At 49.5% G+C, this 24,898-nt stretch overlaps 1 protein-coding gene across 1 annotated transcript in view; it reads right to left on the reverse strand.

The window, feature by feature from the left end:
* Window positions 1-24,612, reverse strand: part of LOC149427565 (intermembrane lipid transfer protein VPS13D-like) — a gene marked incomplete at its 5' end in the record, with an annotated part of 94,182 nt that extends 69,570 nt beyond the window's left edge. Inside the window, 7 exon segments of the mRNA XM_089667905.1 lie at window positions 141-231; window positions 2,936-3,967; window positions 6,624-6,775; window positions 7,917-10,118; window positions 19,832-19,918; window positions 19,921-19,963; window positions 24,482-24,612. Coding sequence (XP_089524031.1) covers window positions 141-231; window positions 2,936-3,967; window positions 6,624-6,775; window positions 7,917-10,118; window positions 19,832-19,918; window positions 19,921-19,963; window positions 24,482-24,612 — 3,738 coding nt within the window.
* Between the last annotated feature and the right edge of the window lie 286 nt (window positions 24,613-24,898).

Raw genomic sequence — 24,898 nt, forward strand, 5'->3', positions numbered from 1 at the left:
GACAATAAAAGCTGGAAGCTGATTGGCTGCCATGCAGAGCCGCACCTTCCAGTTGTAGTAAATCTCCCCCATGTCATGTATGTAGAGGTTCCGTGTTGGATGTGAATCCAGTTCCCGGTGCGCCTTCGTCCAACACTCACCCATGTTCTCCACGTGGGCAGTCAGTTTGGATACGATGGCCTTCGCCAATTCCCCCGCCGCCTTCTTCAGGACCAACGACAAGGAGTGGACCTGCAAGGAGAGAGACGTCACAAACCCAGCAGGCCAGGGGCCACATCAATGTCACAAGCAGTACAGGGGCCACATCAATGTCACAAGCAGTACGGGGGCCACATCAATGTCACAAGCAGTACGGGGGCCACATCAATGTCACAAGCAGTACAGGGGCCACATCAATGTCACAAGCCGGCCAGTACAGGGGCCACATTAATGTCACAAGCCGGCCAGTACAGGGGCCACATTAATGTCACAAGCAGTACGGGGGCCACATCAATGTCACAAGCAGTACAGGGGCCACATTAATGTCACAAGCAGTACGGGGGCCACATCAATGTCACAAGCAGTACGGGGGCCACATCAATGTCACAAGCAGTACGGGGGCCACATCAATGTCACAAGCAGTACGGGGGCCACATCAATGTCACAAGCAGTACAGGGGCCACATCAATGTCACAAGCAGTACAGGGGCCACATCAATGTCACAAGCCGGCCAGTACAGGGGCCACATTAATGTCACAAGCCGGCCAGTACAGGGGCCACATTAATGTCACAAGCCAGCCAGTACAGGGGCCCATATTAATGTAACAAGCCTGCCAGTACGGGGGCCACATAAATGTTACAAGCCGGCCAGTACAGGGGCCACATTAATGTCACAAACCGGCCAGTACAGGGGCCACATTAATGTCACAAGCCGGCCAGTACAGGGGCCACATTAATGTCACAAGCTGGCCAGTACAGGGGCCACATTAATGTCACAAGCTGGCCAGTACAGGGGCCACATTAATGTCACAGCCCGGCCAGTACAGGGGCCACATTAATGTCACAAGCCGGCCAGTACGGGGGCCACATCAATGTCACAAGCAGTACAGGGGCCAAATCAATGTCACAAGCAGTACAGGGGCCACATCAATGTCACAAGCCGGCCAGTACAGGGGCCCATATTAATGTCACAAGCCGGCCAGTACAGGGGCCCATATTAATGTCACAAGCCGGCCAGTACAGGGGCTCATATTAATGTCACAAGCCGGCCGGGGGGGTCCATATTAATGTCACAAGCCGGCCAGTACAGGGGCCACATTAATGTCACAAGCCGGCCAGTACAGGGGCCCATATTAATGTCACAAGCCGGCCAGTACAGGGGCCCATATTAATGTCACAAGCCGGCCGGGGGGGTCCAGGTGACCTTCTGAATGGGAACGTTTTCCTGTAAAATGTTGGACTTTACAGGCCATTACACAGGTATAGGGCCCGTGTGACATACGTGTGGAATGAAGGGGCCCTGTGTATGTATGTAGACGGTATAGGATGCAGGGCGGGTCGGAATGGTTTGTTATCAAATGAGTCATAAAATCCTGAAGAAGGTCACGGTGATCTTTGTACATATAACATACGGAATGTGTACCGTGTGGTCTCCTAAACACGCGTGTTCTGTTATCTGTCCATGAATGATATTCTCCCCCGGCACACTTCATAAAGGTGTCATTGTATATGTCAAAGGTAATGGTGCGCTGCAACCCACAGCAGCCAATCACAGAACAGCTCAGCTGACATTAGGCCCCCTTCATACCATCCCCTCATCTCACCCCCACCCCATCTCATCTGATGTAAGGAGGGGCGGGGGGCTCTGGACATCTGATGTAAGGAGGGGCGGGGGGGGGCTCTGGACATCTGATGTAAGGAGGGGCGGGGGGGGGGCTCTGGACATCTGATGTAAGGAGGGGCGGGGGGCTCTGGACATCTGATGTAAGGGAGGGGCGGGGGGGGCGGAGGGGGCTCTGGACATCTGATGTAAGGGAGGGGCGGGGGGGGGGGCTCTGGACATCTGATGTAAGGAGGGGCGGGGGGGGGGGCTCTGGACATCTGATGTAAGGAGGGGCGGGGGGCTCTGGACATCTGATGTAAGGGAGGGGTGGGGGGGGCGGAGGGGGCTCTGGACATCTGATGTAAGGGAGGGGCGGGGGGGGCGGGGGGGGGCTCTGGACATCTGATGTAAGGGAGGGGCGGGGGGGGGGCTCTGGACATCTGATGTAAGGAGGGGCGGGGGGCTCTGGACATCTGATGTAAGGAGGGGCGGGGGGGGGGGGGGGGGGGGCTCTGGACATCTGATGTAAGGAGGGGCGGGGGGCTCTGGACATCTGATGTAAGGAGGAGCGGGGGGCTCTGGACATCTGATGTAAGGAGGAGCGGGGGGCTCTGGACATCTGATGTAAGGAGGGGCGGGGGGCTCTGGACATCTGATGTAAGGAGGGGCGGGGGGGGCTCTGGACATCTGATGTAAGGAGGGGCGGGGGGCTCTGGACATCTGATGTAAGGAGGGGCGGGGGGGGCTCTGGACATCTGATGTAAGGAGGGGCGGGGGGCTCTGGACATCTGATGTAAGGAGGGGCGGGGGGGGCTCTGGACATCTGATGTAAGGGAGGGGCAGGGGAGGGGCGGGGGGGGGGGCTCTGGACATCTGATGTAAGGGAGGGGCGGGGGGGGGCTCTGGACATCTGATGTAAGGGAGGGGCGGGGGGGGGGCTCTGGACATCTGATGTAAGGAGGGGCGGGGGGGGCTCTGGACATCTGATGTAAGGAGGGGCGGGGGGCTCTGGACATCTGATGTAAGGAGGGGCGGGGGGGGCTCTGGACATCTGATGTAAGGAGGGGTGGGGGATGGAACACATGGCTCCCTAGGGTGCAAAGCGGAGTTCCAGCGTTTCTCTGAGCTTGTTACCTTCACATCCATTTTGGTATTGGTATGTTCTTGGACAGGATCACTGACGCTGGAGCTCATTTCTGATCTCATTGCCTGCCGGCTGTCCAATGTCTCCGGCTTCATGGAATGATTATCAGCTGTCGACCCGATTCCAAAAAAGTCCAAAATGACGACCCAGGTCTGCAGGGTAATTAATACATCAAGGCAGTTAAAATCCACATTCACACTTCGATTGATCTGTTTGTACTTTGAGGAGAATTCAGGGTGCTTTCTGTCCACCAAAAACACATTAATGTGGACCAAGGAGTCATCAAAGCCGTCCTTCAGGCCCGATGGCTTGGACCTCTCTGACGTTGGGGAAGGTGGTGGAGTTAATGGGTACTCAGAATCGATGTCTTCACTCGGCTTCTTGCGAGACGTGCTGGTTGGTCTTTGATACAACTGGAAGACATTTGGTGCTTCTTCCATATGAGAAGGCAGAGACCGCGGCATATCCGGATATTCAACATGAGACACCAATGGGCAGGACTGGGACAAATATTCCTTGTGGGCTAAACTTGATGTTTTTGGAGCTCCCCGGGACACCATCAGATTCTTGTACTTTGAGTCCGGATTCTTTTCCAGCAAGTCTTCCATCAGAAGGGAACGTAAGGCTATCTGTATGGCCAGGGTGTGGGGGTGCCCTTTATTAAACTCAATGTCAAAGTCCTGAAATCTGAGACTGACGAGACCTTGAGAACCGAGTGTGAGATCTCCACTCAGCTGGATCTGGAGTTCGGAGATGCTGAAATTGGCCTGAATCTGAGTGAAGGATTTGACCTCCTGAGTAGATATGGATTTGCTGGGTATGGAGCGAAGGTGAGGAGCTTTGAACAAATGGCTTTCTTTCTGCTCAACGAAGACTTCAGCAGCTTTAGGAGCAGATTTATCGGGGGTAGCTGGGCCCGAGGTGCTGGTGGGGGACTGGGGCAACTTATTCACGTCTCCACTGTATACCAGATTGTCCAGAGTCTGCAGGACCTGCTCATACACATGCTTTGCCAGAACCACCTGCAGGGAGGAAAAACAAGAACTTAGGATTGTCCGGCACCATTTACAGCACTTACAGTACATGTGACACGCAAAACCAAATCCGGACTGAAAATTCCTGACATCTTGGAGAAACAGAGATTGAAGAGGATGACCCCACCCCAGAGGATGACCCCCACCCCATTAGTGACAATAATATAGAATACAGTTGTGCTCAAAAGTCTCCCTCCCCTGGCAGAAATGTGAAAATCTGACTGATCCTGCCTCTCTTTTATTGAAGGACGGTGATGATAGGACGCCATTTATTATCACATCGTTGTTTGGCTCCTTTTTAAATCGTATCGATAACAGAAATCCCCCAAATGGCCCGGATCAGAAGTCTTCACCCCTCCTGAAACAGAAGTCTCCGCCCCCTGGAATGTCCGGCCTTGGTACAGACACACAAGGTGACACACAGAGGGTGCAATGGCAATTAAAGGGCAATTTCCCACATCTGTGGGTTTTTAAATTTCAATCAGTGTCTGTGTATAGTCAATGAGTTTGTTCGCTCTCACGTGGATGCACTGAGCAGGCTAGATACTGAGCCATGGGGAGCAGAAAAGAACTGTCAAAAGACATACGGAGATGGGGAATGCAATTAAATATGGATTTATGTACTGTAAGATGTTGGTTTAAAATGGTTTTGTATAATAAAAAAATTAATAACGATATATAAAATAAAAAAAAAAAATGTGAAGATCAGGTCCAATCATGAACCCATCTCCAGCAATGAAGAATGTGAAGATCAGGTCCAATCATGAACCCATCTCCAGCAATGAAGAATGTGAAGATCGAGTCCAATCATGAACCCATCTCCAGCAATGAAGAATGTGAAGATCAGGTCCAATCATGAACCCATCTCCAGCAATGAAGAATGTGAAGATCGAGTCCAATCATGAACCCATCTCCAGCAATGAAGAATGTGAAGATCAGGTCCAATCATGAACCCATGTCCAGCAATGAAGAATGTGAAGATCGAGTCCAATCATGAACCCATCTCCAGCAATGAAGAATGTGAAGATCAGGTCCAATCATGAACCCATCTCCAGCAATGAAGAATGTGAAGATCAGGTCCAATCATGAACCCATCTCCAGCAATGAAGAATGTGAAGATCAGGTCCAATCATGAACCCATCTCCAGAAATGAAGAATGTGAAGATCAGGTCCAATCACGGACACATCTCCAACAATGAAGAATGTGAAGATCAGGTCCAATCACGGACACATCTCCAACAATGAAGAATGTGCAAATCAGGTAGAATCACGGACACATCTCCAACAATGAAGAATGTGAAGATCAGGTCCAATCATGGACACATCTCCTGCAATGAAGAATGTGAAGATCCAGTCCAATTATGAACCCATCTCCAACAATGAAGAATGTGAGGATCAGGTCCAATCATGAACCCATCTCAAGCAGTGAATGTGAAGATTGGGTCCAATCATGGAAACATCTCCAGCAATGAAGAATGTGAAGATCAGATCCAATCATGAACCCATCTTCAGCAATGAAGAATGTGAAGATCAGGTCAAAACATGAACCCATCTCCAGCAATAAAGAATATGAAGATCAGGTCCAATCATGGACACATCTCTAGCAATGGAGAATGTGTAGACTAGGTCCAATTATGAACCCATCTCCAACAATGAAGAATGTGAAGATCGGGTCCAATCATGGACACATCTCCAGCAATGAAGAATGTGAAGATCGGATCCCATCATGAACCGATCTCCAACATGAAAAATGTGAAGATTGAGTCCAATCATGAACCCATCTCCAACAACAAAGAATGTGAAGATCGGGTCCAATCATGGACACATCTCTAGCAATGGAGAATGTGAAGATCGAGTCCCATCATGGACCCATCTCCAACATGAAGAATGTGAAGATCAGGTCAAAACATGAACCCATCTCCAGCAATAAAGAATGTGAAGATCAGGTCCAATCATGAACCCATCTCCAACAACGAAGAATGTGAAGGTCGGGTCAAATCATGGACACATCTCTAGCAATGGAGAATGTGTAGACCAGGTCCAATTATGAACCCATCTCCAACATGAAGAATGTGAAGATCGAGTCCCATCATGAACCCATCTCCAACAATGAAGAATGTGCAGATCGAGTCCAATCATGGACACATGTCCAACAATGAAGAATGTGCAGATTGAGTCCAATCATGGACACACCTCCAGCAATGAAGAATGTGAAGATCAGGTCCAATCATGAACCCATCTCCAACAATGAAGAATGTGAAGATCAGGTCCAATCATGGACACACCTCCAGCAATGAAGAATGTGAAGATCAGGTCCAATCATGAACCCATCTCCAACAATGAAGAATGTGAAGATCAGGTCCAATCATGGACACATCTCCAACAATGAAGAATGTGAAGATCAGGTCCAATCATGGACACATCTCCAACAATGAAGAATGTGCAGATCTAGTCTAATCATAGACATATCTCCAGCAATGAAGAACATGCAGATCGAGTCCAATCATTGGACACATCTCCAACAATGAAGAATGTGTAGATCGGGTCCATTCATGGACACATCTCCACCAATAGTTCTAACTCTTAGCAATCTTCTGAGAGCGCCTTCCCCTCACCCACACAACCCCATTAATAACAGACTTACCTGAACATTATTAACCAGATTTCCCTGAATCTTTAAGATACTTTCCACCTCTAAAGGGTCTTCATTGAATGGAAAGGTCACCTGGCAGTCTCTCTCTATATTAAACTTCTCCATCTTGAACTGTATGGTGGTGTTGTGTAATATGTGGAAAGCTGGAGAATAAAATACAATATTTTACAATTGCAGGTCATACACGGGAAAACCACAAAACTAAAAAACGGCAGATTTCGAACAAATCTTAGAAACACATGGAGGAAAATCAAACGACCCTCTAAATAGAGCTTCCTTGGGCTCTGCTGGTTATAAATTCCAGCCTCTGTGACAGGTTCTCTCTATCTGCAGGATCTGTGTGAAGGAGAAGACACTGACTGGGCGGCTCAGCCTGAACATCATCCTTCAGTGTGTGGCCCCTAACAAAGAGCTTCTCTTATTCCCGCTCTCTAGTCAGGTATAGGAGAAGTGTTGGGAAAGCTTTTCTCCGGCACTTTGTTCATCACTCTCTGAGCCAGATTCAGCCAACAGAGGGCTAAAGCCTGCTGTCAGCTGACATCACAGAGCTGGGTCTGGTCTCTTCAGGGATCATGACAATATGTCGGGATCCACCCAGATGCCTGGACAGCAGCCAGGTTGACACCACCGACAACCTGAGCCGGCCACTCCCATTCCCTCCACACCCCGGCGCTCCAGTGATTGCTGGAGGGGCAGAGCAGAGAGAAGTGGCTTTCCTCCGAGCAGACCCGAGAACTGAGTGATCAATGATGGCTGATCGGGGGAGAGCTGGCAGGGGACAGCTGCAGCATCGGATCGATGGGGAGTATGTATGGACTGTACTGGAAGGATGTACTGTAGGGGTGTCCAAACTATGGCCCTCCAGGTGCTGAGGAACTGCAAGTCCCATGAGGCCTTGCAAGACTCTGACATCCACAGGCAAGACACCCAGAGGCATGATGGGAATTGTAGTACTTCAATAGCTGGAGGGCCATAGTATGGACACCCCTGATGTACTTTCCATTGACATGTACCCTCAGAGAACAAACCAGTCCTCTCTGCTTACCCCCCAGAAATGACGTAAAATCATGGACGGGTAACAAAGCAAAACGTTTCTAGCTCAGGCCCCATGCAGAGGATACCTTGCTAGAGCCTTGTCCTGTAATTGCTTTTCTTTCAGCAATTTCCCAGCAGGCCTGCTGATTGCCCTGACAGACAGCAGATCTGCCTTCTAGTTGCCACCACCCATCATAAAAGGACATGAAATGAACATATGGAAAGGTTTCAGCGAACAATAAAACTCACCTTGATTCTTCTGCAAAGACTCGAAGAAATCATGGCGGGTAAAATGCGCCTCCTCCTGACTGCTCACACTGGCTGAGCCTGACATGGAGCGCGAGGATTCAGATTCTGAACGCCGATATTCTTTATGAGAGAGAACATTGCTGTTCAACGAGTAGAGCTTTATATCTCTGATCTCAACGTGTACCCGGTCACTACTTGAATGGTCCTCATCGGATACAAAGTTCTGAATGGATATCTGACCGAGGTGTCCAACAAGAAGTTCTGTGCTACCGGGAGTGCGGGGGATGGACACAACCGGAGACTCTATATTAATATTTAAAATGAGTTTTACTGCATCCATCTTGACAGTGACTGGACAGAACCCATCATAGTCGTCCGCTTCGTACTGTAAAGGGTCCCGATATTTACGTGGAGTTTCAAAAAGTGACACCATCTCGCTGTACTCGGCGGTTTTGGTGGCCAGCACAGAGGACACTTTGGAGGCTGCTGTCTTCAGCATGTTCCGGAAGTTATCTTCCAACTCATCCATTGATAGAGTCAGCTCTTTCAAAAACTTGGCTGAATGGTTATAATGCAAAGACGCCATTTTAAGATTAAGGGCAAATTCTTCTTTGGATTTCTCAACAAAAGTAAAACTCAACGCCTCCATTGGACAATATTGGAAGTCTCGTTTAACAAACATGGCTTCCAGAACCTCGGTATCACACCCTTGGCCTTCATATGCAGCTGTGTTGCCTATACTGATCACATATTGGTTTTTTGAAGAATCCTGGGCAAGGTCCATAAGTTGGAGACAGCCAAGAGAGCCATTGACATCAAATCTACTCCCTAGAGCTACATTCACCCTCGTACCACCAATGCTAGCCGTGGCAATCTTCTTTCCACTACTTCTTCCATCTGGGGTACTAACTGTCCTGAAGAGGAGGATGTTTAACCTGTGAATGTCAATTGCCACCTGAGTGTTCTGCTCGTAGGTTGACTGAAAAAATTCTTGCTCTGTAAAGTTGCTTTGAAAACTGTCCCTTAAAGGTTGAGGACTAGCCTCATCGTTCTCTCTCGGAAACGACTTCTGAAGAAAACCAATGAGCTCAACCATTGTTTCTGGATTCAGGATGATGTCCAAATTGTTGACCTGGACAGTCATGACTTGTGAAGAGCTGTCCAAGTTCATTGAAGGACATTCAGAGCTCACAAACTGATATTCAAGCCTGATGAGGGATTCCTGATCTTTTAGGCTCATGTTTTCTAAGGAAGTACATTTATTTTTAAATGGACCAGATGGTGAAAGGTCATTGTCAGATACCGGGGACTGTGCTCTGCTGTCACGAAGGCTCCCAGTTGGTGCATCCAAGCAAAGATTCTTGTGGGAAGCCATCAGAAGATCAAAGTCGGAGCCATAGGTTTGCATGGTGTCCACCATAAGCAGACCATGAACAGTCAGGGCCACTTCTACGTCATAAGGTCGTTTTACAAAATTGGCATTACAGCCAAACACTTTGAGAAGGGAAATGTACCGCCCGCAGCTTTCCACACCGAGCTGCATATAGTTGATCTTAAATTCAGCCAACAGAAGCTTAGACTCTACAAGAACCTCGCGGGTGTGCTGCTCCAGGGTGACAATGCTTTGGGTGAGGTTCATCACAGAATCCTTTGTCCTTCCGTTGCTTTCTGTATGAAGGAATATTTTCTCTTTCCTAAGAGGCGTATTATCAGGCGTCTTGGTTTCAGAGTTTGCCAAGCTTGTAAAACATTTTTTCAAAGCAAAGATCTTATCTTCATTGATATGAATTTTTAAGTCTGGGAGTGTCCCGGAAAGCATTGCCCCGGGATACTGAGGATCAGACGTGTAAATCAATCGACGTTCCAACTGTAGGTGGACATTGAACTTCTCCACAACGTGAGTCGGGCCAACTTCATTGTCCTGGAGATGCTTCCAGTTGTCTTTTACATGCCCAACCATGATCTGCAAATCTTTGAAAGACAGCGAATATTTCTCATACATTTTATTGCTCAGCAGGTAGGCTTCCAGCTGCTCCTCACTCAGCTCTGTCCCACTGTAGCTGGTGGTGTCAGAGCCAGCTTTGGCCTCGGCTTCGGGGGGAGGGCTGCTGGTTGGTGTTGCTAGAGGAGTTTTGTATTCTTCATCACTTAAATCATTTGTGTCTGCAGATAATTGATCGGTGACCTTCCTCTTACCTTCATCTGCTGAGAAAATAAAAGCCAGAGCCAAGTTTAGGGATTCTCCATCGTTAAAACACAGAAACACTTGATTTTGGGCCAATTTTATTTATTTTTCACACACGTTAAAATCAGCATTTTTGTTAGAAAATTACCTGGAACCCCCAAACATTATATATTTTCTGAAAGCAGAGCCCCGAAGAATAAAATGGTGGCTGTTGGAAAGCTTTAGGTCACCTGATATTTGTGGGTTCCAACAACAAATTCAAATTTTCAAGAAATAATACACTTAAAGCGCAGCTCCACCCACACTGCGAAAAATAAAAGTCAGAAGCTACAAAAAGTGGAGAAAAACTGGAGCTGCTGACTTTTAAAAAAACATCCACTCACCTGTCCCACGATGTCCTCCCGGCAGCCCGTTCCACCGGCTGTCCTGTGTTCCAGGTACCAGCATCTCCAGTGTGACAGCTTGCGGCTTCACAGCCGGGTGCCCACTGAGCATGTGCGAGAAGCGTCGCGCTTATGAATGGCCCCGTAGTCTTCTGGGACCTGTCACATGTCCCAGAAGGCTACAGGGAGGGAGAGGGGGAGACAACTTGAGATTGCAGCGGACGTGGGAGCGGGTACCTGTCGATTGCGGGTACCTGTTCCCCCCCCCCAAAGGGGCCAATCCTTAATGGAGAGCGGGGGACCAATCCTTAAAGCGGTACTTCCCCTTTTGGGTGGAACTCCACATTAAATAACTTTTAATGTGCACAAAACAACATAATCCCACATTGTGACGGGAGTGACTTTGGGGGGTGGGGAGACCCCTGTCTCAGCTCCCCATATCTCGATTATGTGTAAGTCACCCTGTGCCTGTTAGGGGTGCAGATTGGAATGTCCTGATATTGTGTAGACATGTATAGGGGGGGTTGTTCATTGTTTAATGCCATTGTTCTATTGTGTGTCTTGCTTGGGAGCAAACTATCATGGTATGTATGCGTTTGTGTATTGGCTTGGTGGGGGTGTCTGCTGATGTCTCTTGTTACTAAATGTATTGGCCCGCCCTGTGTATATATCTTGTATCTGTGTTACAATAAAGCTGTCTATCTCTTGGCTTCCAAGTCTGGTTGTCTCGTCTTGTATGGTCAGCGGTGGTGTCCGTGGATCTGTGTTCGGACGGGGAAGCGGGAGTCTAACGGAAATACCCGAGTGCAGCCGGGGTCCGGTTCCGTTACACACATTTTCTATTAAATTATTAAAGCCGATTTTGTGTTGAGTAAATAGATACCAAACACGTCTAGATGTAAAGCTGTGCGTGTCCATAAATCGGTGACAAACTACGGCACCTAAACCTGCCCACTAACCCTCAGGTGACGCTTTAAAAGCCTTGCAGGTCATCAGTTCTGAGTTCATTGTGAATTACGGCTCTGGAATTATTGCTCTCACAGCCATACCACACATGAGGTGCAATCACTGAATACATATCTGTGCAGACCCACACGCATGTTTGTGCAGAGGGGGGGACAGGGGTGCTTTTACATTTTTTGTTTTTTAATTCTTTTTTTACAGTTGCTTGGCTTGCCTAGCTGCTTCCCTGACTGTGAACCAGAAGTGATGAAATCTTCGTGGTTTCTGGGATTATTGATCAGAGAAGATCGGGGAACAAATGTTCCTCCAGCACCTCCACCACCCGCCTTCCAAGGATCCCTGGAGGAACAGAGAAGCCCGGAAAGCACAGGGAGCGGATGTCCTTCCCAGCCTTGTAAGAGCCATTGCAGCCATGCGGTGCAGCTGCAGCCATGATCCTCTATATTTCCGCACCTATATATTCTCTTTTTTAAATAAAAAAACATGTTATTCTTACATAGGTACATAGTTTGTCTGGCTGAAAAAAGTCCATCCAGTTCAACCATTAAAAAAAAAAAAAAAGTTATAATCCTCCACCTAGAGTGGATCCAGAGGAAGACAGAAAACCCAGCAAAGCACAATCCAATTTGCTCCTGCTAGGAAAAAATTCCTTCCTGATCCCCCGAGAGGCAATGTTACCTGTCTAACGGTTTTGCACAGAGCAACCCCAATTCTCCAATTTTGAGGTCCCCCGCTGGTGCTCCTGGCTCTGCTCCACTGTAAAGTGCCTCCCCAGAGCAAGCCACTTGTGATGGGGGAACTCATGTGTGCTCGCTCCTGAGCCCTGCGTTGTGTGTCCATTGACATACAGAGCGCAGCTCATCCCTGCTCCCTCCTCACAGACTGTGATTGACAGCAGCAGGAGCCAATGGCTCCCACTGCTATCGCTGAGCCAATGAGAAGGAAGAGAGCCGAGAGAACACAAAAACTGATCACTGCCCCAGCCTATAACTGGCCTCCACAGCAAGGAGCACATGGAAGGGCCACGCAGGTCACACAACAAAACAGAAAAGTTCCCGGCTCTAACGTGCCAGCCAGCCTGCAAACAAACCAAATTAACCCGTCTAGCAGCATGCATTAAACACCGGGGTTTAGTCGCACACGTTTGCAGATACACGCGTGAGCCACAGAGCCTCGTCACGGCACCCCCATATTCTGTGGTCCTAACTCCACAAATGTAAGAGCCCCCATAGTAGGGCCACATGTGTTTAATGGACAGACTGAGGGCAGGTGGACCTGAGGAAGCCCACCCCTCCTTAAAGGTGCAGGAGCGCCCCAGACACCCCGCATGCAGCACAATGCTCCCCTCGCACATCACTGGATGGAGATCAGGTTTAGGGAAGTATAAGGGGGGCTGGGGGGGGGGGGGAGCTGGAGGCGGAGGGGGGTTTTACCTGCAGAGAATTCATTCAGATAGAAAACCTTTTGCCTTTAGAACCTCTTTATCTGATTGCTGACAGCAAGTGGATAATGTGACAGGAGTCAGTTTGGGTGGGGGGCCCATGGAACACAGCCCCCTTTGGAGAGGTGGGGAGACCCCTGTCTCAGGTCCCCGTATCCCTTTTATGTGTAAGTCACGCTGTGGGTACAGGGTGATCTGCCCTAATATTGGGGGGGGGGTTGTGGATTGTTTAATGCCATGTGGTTGCATCCTATTGTTCTATTGTGTGTCTGGCTTGGGAGAAAACTATTATGGGATGTATGTGTTTGTGTATTGGCTTGGTGGGGGGGGGTGTCTCCAGCAGCCCTCCCTCCTGATGGGACTGTCTGCTGGTGTGAAGTTTGAATACCTGTGCGTCTCTTGTTACTAAAGGTAGATTGTCCCGCCCTGTGTCATTCTGCAGGGAGGGGGGGATTGCCCCGCCCTGTGTCATTATGCAGGAAGGGGGGATTGTCCCGCCCTGTATCATTATGCAGGAAGGGGGGATTGTCCCCTGAGTGTATATATATTGTATCTGTGTTCAAATAAACTAATCTACTTCCTGGTTTACTTCAAGACTGGTGTCGTCTAGTCCTGTATGGTCTCTGTGGTGTCAGTGGTCGGTGTTCGGACAGATTGGTGTCGTCTAGTCTTGTATGGTCTCTGTGGTGTCAGTGGTCGGTGTTCGGACAGATTGGTGTCGTCTAGTCCTGTATGGTCTCTGTGGTGTCAGTGGTCGGTGTTCGGACAGATTGGTGTCGTCTAGTCTTGTATGGTCTCTGTGGTGTCAGTGGTCGGTGTTCGGACAGATTGGTGTCGTCTAGTCTTGTATGGTCTCTGTGGTGTCAGTGGTCGGTGTTCGGACAGATTGGTGTCGTCTAGTCCTGTATGCTCAGCGGTGGTGTCAGTGGTCGGTGTTCGGACAGACTGGTGTCGCCTAGTCTTGTATGGTCTCTGTGGTGTCAGTGGTCGGTGTTCGGACAGATTGGTGTCGTCTAGTCTTGTATGGTCAGCGGTGGTGTCAGTGGTCGGTGTTCGGACAGATTGGTGTCGCCTAGTCCTGTATGGTCTCTGTGGTGTCAGTGGTCAGTGTTCGGACAGATTGGTGTCGTCTAGTCCTGTATGGTCTCTGTGGTGTCAGTGGTCGGTGTTCGGACAGATTGGTGTCGTCTAGTCCTGTATGGTCTCTGTGGTGTCAGTGGTCGGTGTTCGGACAGATTGGTGTCGTCTAGTCTTGTATGGTCAGCGGTGGTGTCAGTGGTCGGTGTTCGGACAGATTGGTGTCGTCTAGTCCTGTATGGTCAGCGGTGGTGTCAGTGGTCGGTGTTCGGACAGACTGGTGTCGTCTAGTCCTGTATGGTCAGCGGTGGTGTCAGTGGTCGGTGTTCGGACAGATTGGTGTCGTCTAGTCCTGTATGGTCTCTGTGGTGTCAGTGGTCGGTGTTCGGACAGATTGGTGTCGTCTAGTCCTGTATGGTCTCTGTGATGTCAGTGGTCGGTGTTCGGACAGATTGGTGTCGTCTAGTCTTGTATAGTCTCTGTGGTGTCAGTGGTCGGTGTTCGGACAGATTGGTGTCGTCTAGTCCTGTATGGTCTCTGTGGTGTCAGTGGTCGGTGTTCGGACAGATTGGTGTCGTCTAGTCTTGTATGGTCTCTGTGGTGTCAGTGGTCGGTGTTCGGACAGATTGGTGTCGTCTAGTCCTGTATGGTCTCTGTGGTGTCAGTGGTCGGTGTTCGGACAGACTGGTGTTGTCTAGTCCTGTATGGTCAGCGGTGGTGTCAGTGGTCGGTGTTCGGACAGACTGGTGTCGTCTAGTCCTGTATGGTCAGCGGTGGTGTCGGTGGTCGGTGTTCGGACAGATTGGTGTCGCCTAGTCTTGTATGGTCTCTGTGGTGTCAGTGGTCGGTGTTCGGACAGATTGGTGTCGTCTAGTCCTGTATGGTCTCTGTGGTGTCAGTGGTCGGTGTTCGGACAGATTGGTGTCGTCTAGTCCTGTATGGTCTCTGTGGTGTCAGTGGTCGGTGTTCGGACAGACTGGTGTTGTCTAGTCCTGTATGGTCAGCGGTGGTGTCAGTGGTCGGTGTTCGGACAGACTGGTGTCGTCTAGTCCTGTATGGTCAGCGGTGGTGTCGGTGGTCGGTGTTCGGACAGATTGGTGTCGCCTAGTCTTGTATGGTCTCTGTGGTGTCAGTGGTCGGTGTTCGGACAGATTGGTGTCGTCTAGTCCTGTATGGTCTCTGTGGTGTCAGTGGTCGGTGTTCGGACAGATTGGTGTCGTCTAGTCCTGTATGGTCTCTGTGGTGTCGGTGGTCGGTGTTCGGACAGATTGGTGTCGTCTAGTCCTGTATGGTCAGCGGTGGTGTCGGTGGTCGGTGTTCGGACAGATTGGTGTCGTCTAGTCCTGTATGGTCGGCGGTGGTGTCAGTGGTCGGTGTTCGGACAGATTGGTGTCGTCTAGTCCTGTATGGTCTCTGTGGTGTCAGTGGTCGGTGTTCGGACAGATTGGTGTCGTCTAGTCCTGTATGGTCTCTGTGGTGTCAGTGGTCGGTGTTCGGACAGATTGGTGTCGTCTAGTCCTGTATGGTCTCTGTGGTGTCAGTGGTCGGTGTTCGGACAGATTGGTGTCGTCTAGTCCTGTATGGTCTCTGTGGTGTCAGTGGTCGGTGTTCGGACAGATTGGTGTCGTCTAGTCCTGTATGGTCTCTGTGGTGTCAGTGGTCGGTGTTCGGACAGATTGGTGTCGTCTAGTCTTGTATGGTCTCTGTGGTGTCAGCGGTCGGTGTTCGGACAGATTGGTGTCGTCTAGTCCTGTATGGTCTCTGTGGTGTCAGTGGTCGGTGTTCGGACAGATTTGGTGTCGTCTAGTCCTGTATGGTCTCTGTGGTGTCTGTGGTCTGTGTTCGGACAGATTAGTGTCGTCTAGTCTTGTATGGTCAGCGGTGGTGTCAGTGGTCGGTGTTCGGACAGATTGGTGTCGTCTAGTCTTGTATGGTCAGTGGTGGTGTCAGTGGTCGGTGTTCGGACAGATTGGTGTCGCCTAGTCTTGTATGGTCTCTGTGATGTCAGTGGTCGGTGTTCGGACAGATTGGTGTCGTCTAGTCCTGTATGGTCTCTGTGGTGTCAGTGGTCGGTGTTCGGACAGATTGGTGTCGTCTAGTCTTGTATGGTCTCTGTGGTGTCAGTGGTCGGTGTTCGGACAGACTGGTGTCGTCTAGTCTTGTATGGTCTCTGTGGTGTCAGTGGTCAGTGTTCGGACAGACTGGTGTCGTCTAGTCTTGTATGGTCTCTGTGGTGTCAGTGGTCGGTGTTCGGACAGATTGGTGTCGTCTAGTCCTGTATGGTCAGCGGTGGTGTCAGTGGTCAGTGTTCGGACAGACTGGTGTTGTCTAGTCCTGTATGGTCAGCGGTGGTGTCAGTGGTCGGTGTTCGGACAGACTGGTGTCGCCTAGTCCTGTATGGTCTCTGTGGTGTCAGTGGTCGGTGTTCGGACAGATTGGTGTCGTCTAGTCTTGTATGGTCTCTGTGGTGTCAGTGGTCGGTGTTCGGACAGACTGGTGTCGTCTAGTCCTGTATGGTCAGCGGTGGTGTCAGTGGTCGGTGTTCGGACAGACTGGTGTTGCCTAGTCTTGTATGGTCTCTGTGGTGTCAGTGGTCGGTGTTCGGACACATTGGTGTCGTCTAGTCTTGTATGGTCTCTGTGGTGTCAGTGGTCGGTGTTCGGACAGATTGGTGTCGTCTAGTCTTGTATGGTCGGCGGTGGTGTCAGTGGTCGGACAGATTGGTGTCGTCTAGTCTTGTATGGTCTCTGTGGTGTCAGTGGTCGGTGTTCGGACAGATTGGTGTCGTCTAGTCCTGTATGGTCTCTGTGGTGTCAGTGGTCGGTGTTCGGACAGATTGGTGTCGTCTAGTCCTGTATGGTCTCTGTGGTGTCAGTGGTCGGTGTTCGGACAGATTAGTGTCGTCTAGTCTTGTATGGTCAGCGGTGGTGTCAGTGGTCGGTGTTCGGACAGATTGGTGTCGTCTAGTCTTGTATGGTCTCTGTGGTGTCAGTGGTCGGTGTTCGGACAGATTGGTGTAGTCTAGTCTTGTATGGTCAGCGGTGGTGTCAGTGGTCGGTGTTCGGACAGATTGGCGTCTAGTCCTGTATGGTCTCTGTGGTGTCAGTGGTCAGTGTTCGGACAGATTGGTGTCGTCTAGTCCTGTATGGTCGGCGGTGGTGTCAGTGGTCGGACAGATTGGTGTCGTCTAGTCCTGTATGGTCGGCGGTGGTGTCAGTGGTCGGTGTTCGGACAGATTGGTGTCGTCTAGTCCTGTATGGTCAGCGGTGGTGTCAGTGGTCGGTGTTCGGACAGATTGGTGTCGTCTAGTCCTGTATGGTCTCTGTGGTGTCAGTGGTCGGTGTTCGGACAGATTGGTGTCGTCTCGTCCTGTATGGTCTCTGTGGTGTCAGTGGTCGGTGTTCGGACAGATTGGTGTCGTCTAGTCTTGTATGGTCAGCGGTGGTGTCAGTGGTCGGTGTTCGGACAGATTAGTGTCGTCTAGTCTTGTATGGTCTCTGTGGTGTCAGTGGTCGGTGTTCGGACATATTGGTGTCGTCTAGTCCTGTATGGTCTCTGTGGTGTCAGTGGTCTCTGTGGTGTCAGTGGTCGGTGTTCGGATGGGAAGCGGGAGTCTAACAGAAATACCCCAGTGCAGTCTGGGGTCGGATCCGTTACAGATAATGCGATGAATATGGTAAAAAGCCTATTTGGTTTCCTGGTGAATATATACATTTTTCTATACAGATCTATTTTTATATTTCTAAATGTTTTGTATGAATATATATATATATATGTGTTGTGTGTATATTTTTTGCCTGCTGGTCTTTGTAGTCCTCCTTAACTCAAAAATAGCTGCTCAGCAACCCCTCCCATGGAGTGAACTTGAGAACAAAGGAAATATTTCTTTTTAGAGATATGACCTCGGAGAAGATCACGCCTATATTCTGAGGAAGATTGTTTTCCTGTAGAGTGACCAATCAAAGACGAATATAATGCAAATGTTGCTCTGACGTGACGTTTGCATCATCTTGTATATATAAACTCACTTTTTCATTTCAATAAATTAGAAGTATTCACAGACTGAACTCGTGTGTCAGTGTGGGTGTTCTTCATGTGTGCGCACATTCCAGAGCTGGCAAGATTAATTAGGACAGGAACAGATAATCACCGGACACTTAGTCCATACTAAATCTAATTAGGACAGGGACAGATAATCTCCGGACACTTAGGTCCATACTAAAGCTAATTAGGACAGGGACAGATATTCACCGGACACTTAGTCCATACTAAATCTAATTAGGACAGGAACAGATAATCTCCGGACACTTAGTCCATACTAAATCTAATTAGGACAGGAACAGATAATCACCGGACACTTAGTCCATACTAAATCTAATTAGGACAGGGACAGATAATCACCGGACACTTAGTCCATACTAAATCTAATTAGGACAGGGACAGATAATCACCGGACACTTAGTCCATACTAAATCTAATTAGTACAGGGACAGATAATCACCGGACACTTAGTCCATACTAAATCTAATTAGGACAGGGACAGATAATCACCGGACACTTAGTCCATACTAAATCTAATTAGGACAGGGACAGATAATCACCGGACACTTAGTCCATACTAAATCTAATTAGGACAGGGACAGATAATCACCGGACACTTAGTCCATACTAAATCTAATTAGGACAGGGACAGATAATCTCCGGACACTTAGTCCATACTAAATCTAATTAGTACAGGGACAGATAATCACCGGACACTTAGTCCATACTAAATCTAATTAGGACAGGAACAGATAATCACCGGACACTTAGTCCATACTAAATCTAATTAGGACAGGAACAGATAATCACCGGACACTTAGTCCATACTAAATCTAATTAGGACAGGAACAGATAATCACCGGACACTTAGTCCATACTAAATCTAATTAGGACAGGAACAGATAATCACCGGACACTTAGTCCATACTAAATCAGTATCAGGAAATTCTTGGCGTGCTCCTCTAGACAAGCGGATGATGAAACACGCAGAGTGACCTCTGAGCCTCAGTGCAGCCGATAGAGAGCGGGGCTTAGGATTCCTGTCTAGCTCAGGTCACAGGTTGCTATATACCAGAGGTGACTGGAGCCGTATACATGCACTTGTGACGGAAACAATTCACTTCTGTCTGGGGTATATTTTTTATTTGCACAAACGTACGATTTTTCAGGACAAGCTTTGGGGTGTGGCCCATCATGACCCCACGTCCCTGGCGGCTAGCGAACCCGGGGCGTGGTCCTTGCCAGGGGGGGTTACACCCCAAAAGCTTGTCCTGAAAATTTGTATGTTACTGCACATAGAAGAAGTATCCCCGACAGAAGTGAATTGTTTGTATATACCGGACTCATGCAGCAATGAGGAGAGCTGGGAGCCGCCTGACGTCATCTACAGAGGAGATGCTGAACGTTTACATTTCTCTGCATCTCAGGGGTGGATGGAGTCAGGCAGTAATATGACCAGGAAAGGTTTTCACAGACAAAACTGTTGTTTGGCTGAAACTACAGAGGTTTGTTAGAGGAAGAGATGAGATTATTGTTTCCCGGAGTAAACCCAACAAAGCAGCCATTGAATTTCTATAGATGTCCGTTTGCTGGGTGAACCCAGAACCTACCTGCTAAGCCAAGCCCATGAGGGGGGCGGGGGTTTGCCCGGTCATATAATACATTCTGTAGTGATGTCACTGATGTCATATATCAATAGTATAAGAGATGCCGGAACTGGTTCATAAAGGAAGGACTTCCTCTCCAATGTCTCCCCCCCCCCCCCCCCCCCCACACAGAGATCCTACCGTCCTACTGCCACAAAGTACCAACAGACGATCCATACCGTGAGAATTGGTAAGCAGGATTCTTCCAAGATCCACCACCACTAAGACTGGATCCTGGCACACAAAATCATCTGGAAAGATCACCTGGGAGCAGAGATATCCAGACGTATTGTCCAGCGCCTGCTGTTCTCCTGCACAGAAGAGAAGAAAAAGAAACATCAGCAACTAATCAAAATATTTATTCAATCTGTTGGCCCTGTGAAAATCAACCTGTGCTCAGGCCATGTACCAACCTGTTCTGAACAAGCAGTGAAAACACCAACGGAAAGGTTTCTTCACAGTAAGAGCTGTGAATGTGGAATAGACTCCCTCCAGAGTTGGGTGTGGCCAGCTCAGTGGATTGCTGTAGGAAAGTCCTGGATTCTTTCTTGGATACACAGAATATAACTGGATATAACATTTATAGGGGAAAGGTGATCCAGGGAATATCCGATTGCCTCTCGGGGGGTCAGGAAGGAATGTTTCCCTTCGGGAGCAAATTGGATCGTGCTCTGCTGGGTTTTTTGCCTTCCTCTGGATCCACTGTGGGTGGAGGATTATAACTTTTTTTTTTTTTAATGGTTGAACTGGATGGACGTTTGTTTTATTCAGCCAGACTAACTATGTAACTATGGAACTATAACTATGTAACCAACACAAGCCCTCACTCATCTCTGCAGCTAAGAGCATTGTAAAGAGATTCATTTTCAAAGTTCACAACCCAGGCAGTGCGTTTTCCTAGGAGAGCGGAATCTTGGCAGCCTGCTAGGCCCTCAAAGTAACCCAAATCACGTGTCTTGTAAGGCCGGGTCTACATGTGTGCGAGGTGCAGCGTGCTCCCCTGCGCAGTTCTACACGTTACTGTATGTGGTGGTCGGGCAGCTCATTCTATATCACACCAATGAAGTGCATGACCCCCTTCTTATTCAATCTGCTGCAACAAAACCCACGGGGATTGATTTACTAAAGACAAATAGTGAGTGCAGCTGCTCTAGGACTGAGGGGGAGGCTCTGAAATGAAGGGAAGATCAGCTGATTTCTATCATCCAATCATGTGCAAGCAAAAACGCAGTTTTTTTTTTAATTTTCCTTGCATGTGATTGGGTGTTCTTTGCAAAATGAAGTTTTTCCTCATTTACTAACCTCTGGAGGAACTGCACTAGCAAAGTGCCCGGTCTATTTGTCTTCAGTAAACCAACCCCCTGGTACTTTATTACCATGTATTTTTGGTATGTAATATCTCAGCAAGCTCATTGTCAGGAATGGACTTGCCAGTAATGGTGGGACTCACCTGCCTTGTGGGCTGCAGTACCAGGGCTGGCCAGCGGGTGCTCTCAGCAATCAGAGACTCAACTCTGCAGTCAGCCAAACACCTGAGGCTGATTACAGAGGTGTATTTAAGGGATGGCCAGACCTGCAGTCTGTGCCTTGGTGTGTGTGTTTTTCCATGGGCCCTGTATCTTGTAACCTGCGTTCCTGTTCCTGACTGACTGACTGACTCGTTGCCGACCCTGCCTGATCCTGACCTCTGCTGACTTCTCCTGTTTGATCCCTGGCTTGTGACCCCGACCATTCTCTGCCTGACCCCCTGTACCTACCTGCCCGTTAGTTGCTGTACCGGCTTGTGACCTGACTACTCTCCGCCTGCTCCTCCTGTACCTACCTGCCCGATTGTTATTGACCCGGCCTGCCTGACGACGCTTGCACTGTATGTACTGTATCTGTGGGTGGTTTGGTTCGTTTGCACTGTATTATATTCTAGTATTGCACTGCGTTTTGTATTGTTAGTGTTAAAAAATTATATTGTTTATAACATATCTGAAGCCTGCGTTTCCCTGCGTCAGTCACACACCTCTGGTCACACCCGGGAGCCCTGACACTCATTATAGGGGGGTGCACTGGGGTGCCTGAAAGAAATAACATCCCCGCAGCACACCTGTAAAAATGCTGCGTGTTTCTGCTCACTAGGGAACATGCGTGGTTTTGTTTCCTTACCCGCATTGTGCGCTTTCACTAGTATGTCGTCAATGTAACTGGTGTACACGTTTGCTTTGCGTGGTCATTTTTTGACCTTTTTTGCGCTTCATTTTGTTTCAAAAAATTCTTTCCAGCATCGCGCAGATACGAGCGGAACCTCAGATGTTGGGAACCGACGCAAACCAAGTCTAGTGTTTGTTGTGACCTCCGGGATATCTGAGGTGGAAGAAGCTCACCACAAGGGCAGACGGAGAGTTTAGGGATGGTTTGTTGTAAGAAGCACACAAGTGGTGCAAACACCGAGCGCAGTATCCAAGGATTAATAAATATGTAATCGGGAAACACTCACAAATCAGGCGCCAGCTCTGAGGAAGTGGCCCTGAAACGCGTCAGCGGGCCGCCCTCACCACCAGTCGGACGCTCTACCGTCACGTTGGGCCGTCTCAGTGGTTGTATTGGCCTTTTATAGGCATCTCATTTTCTGAGTGTTTTCTGTTTTTACATTTTTAATAAATCTTGGATAATGCGCTCGGTGTTTGCACCGCCGCTGTGCTTCTGTTTCAGTTTTGGTTTGATCCCCCAGTCAGAGGAGGGCTGCATCCCCGAGATATTACTCCAAGGACACATCTGATTCCTTTGTTTCTTCCTGACATTGACCCCTCAGAGGCGCTGGAGAGGTTTCTCGTTCAGTATGGTTTGTTTTCAAAGAAAAGTGCAAGAATATAAAAAAAATCAACAAAATATCGGCCTGATGCTGCAGCTGTTCCTTGCCACCTCTGAGACCAAGAACTGAGTGATCAAAGACTGCTGATCGCTCAGTTCTCTGTCTCCAGTGAGTGATGACTTTCAGTCACCAGCTCTCTGTTCTGCCCCTCCAGAGCTCACTGGAAAGCAGGAGTTATGCCGGCCATACACAGGTCGCAATTCAACTGATTTTTCGTCCAAAAATGGGACCTAAGAATAATCGTTTGATTTTCGCTCTGTTAGTGGGGTCAATGGCACCGGCCAATTTTCGTGGTTTCTCCCCTTTTTGGTGATCGGGCATTTAGGAAACATTGAGAAAAACGACCGATTTTCGACTCAATGATGATCAAATCGTACGATCGTTTTTCCGAAAAGAATATGCGCGCGAGCCGTGACCTGGAAGGAACAGAAGTTCCGCCTGTTATATGGGGTGAACTTTATGACTCGGTCGGCTGATTTTCAAAATCACTGATGGCCCATCGGATTACCGTGCCAACGACATTTTCGAACGAAAAATCATTCAGAATGGCCTGTATTAGTCTCTCAGCAGCGGGCCGAGAGGCTGAGCCAGCAGCTGGTCAGGATTCTGGGTGGATCTTAACATTATTGTCGGGATCCCTGCACAGTCCGGACCGGCTCGGTTGGTGTGCGGTGCGATCGGAGGCGTACATTATGTATGGAGCCAATCACACCGCACCAAAAACACGCAGGACCCTTTGTTTTGTCGGCACTAGAATCGGATCGCACGGGTATTCACACCTCTGTGATCCCATTCTGCACATCGCACCGCGTTTTGTGGACCGCTTTCGGGGAGTTGTTAACATTCACACCCGCCGCGGTTCCCATGAAAGGGGCGCGATTCTGATGCGGTGCGGAATTCACTGAAAACACCGCAAATTTCGGACCGCATCAGTGTGAACCCGGGCTCAATGCTCTTGTACCGCTCGTTAATATACTGTATGTCATGTCTGTAGTCTGGGAACCGGGCATCAGAACCGGGCAGCACAACCGGGCAGCACAACGGGCACCAGAACCGGGCAGCACAACGGGCACCAGAACCGGGCACCAGAACCGGGCAGCACAACGGGCACCAGAACCGGGCAGCACAACCGGGCAGCACAACCGGGCAGCACAACCGGGCACCAGAACCGGGCAGCACAACGGGCACCAGAACCGGGCAGCACAACCAGGCAGCACAACGGGCACCAGAACCGGGCACCAGAACCGGGCAGCACAACGGGCAGCACAACCGGGCAGCACAACCGGGCACCCAGAGCCGGGCACCAGAGCCGGGCACCAGAACCGGGCACCAGAACCGGGCACCAGAGCCGGGCACCAGAACCGGGCATCAGAACCGGGCACCAGAACCGGGCACCAGAGCCGGGCACCAGAGCCGGGCACCAGAACCGGGCACCAGAGCCGGGCACCAGAGCCGGGCAGCAGAACCGGGCACCAGAGCCGGGCAGCACAACCGGGCAGCACAACCGGGCAGCAGAACCGGGCACCACAACCGGGCACCAGAACCGGGCAGCACAACCGGGCAGCACAACCGGGCAGCACAATCGGCACCACAACCGGGCACCACAACCGGGCACTACAACCGGCACCACAACCGGGCACCACAACCGGGCACCACAACCGGGCACCAGAATTATGCAGATTATGTATTTGAGATGCAATATCCGTGGCGATTCTAATCGCAGCCCCAGCGGTCTCATCGATGGATTTACTGAGCACGGTGTATCCCGGGATATGGGTGCGCAGACTACATCAGCCAATCATTTTTCCAGCTGCAGGCTACCAAATGACAGCTGTAACGTGATTGGTTGTTTCTGGTGAAGACACGGATCATGCAGTTCTTTGATACATTTGAAACCAGACCCACTGACCATTCTCTAAACTCTCACAAACTATTACTGACAATCGCCAACACTTCCAGACCGACTCACTATAAATTCTCCAACCAATAACCGATCGATGGTTTGCCGGATTTCAGCTTTGGTCTGAATTTTCAGCTTGTTGTACTGTCTCCTCGCAGCTTCCGCCACTCTCAGCTCCAGCTCTGATTGGTACCCGAAGCCTGCAGGAGGAGGAGGAAGAAGGAAATGGTGTTTGTATGGAGAACACAAGAGGACCCGACATATCAGCCTCGGCCTGCTTCACTCTGACTCCTGAGACCGTCTTCAATATCTCCTCCTTGGGGTCATATTTAAAACCAAATACCCAACAGCCAATAGTATTGAAGTATATCAATGAAGGAAAGGCTGATCACATGACTGACAGGTCACATGACTGGCTGTCCTCTTGGCTTCTCCCCCTCTGTATAGCACAGCATTGGGCCCTATGTGGGTGTTGGGCTGTATGTA

The sequence above is a fragment of the Staurois parvus genome, unplaced genomic scaffold (genome assembly GCF_062004578.1).
Source record: "Staurois parvus isolate SC_StPar_1 unplaced genomic scaffold, SC_StPar_1.0 ptg003658l, whole genome shotgun sequence".
Classification (NCBI taxonomy): Eukaryota; Metazoa; Chordata; class Amphibia; order Anura; family Ranidae; genus Staurois; species Staurois parvus.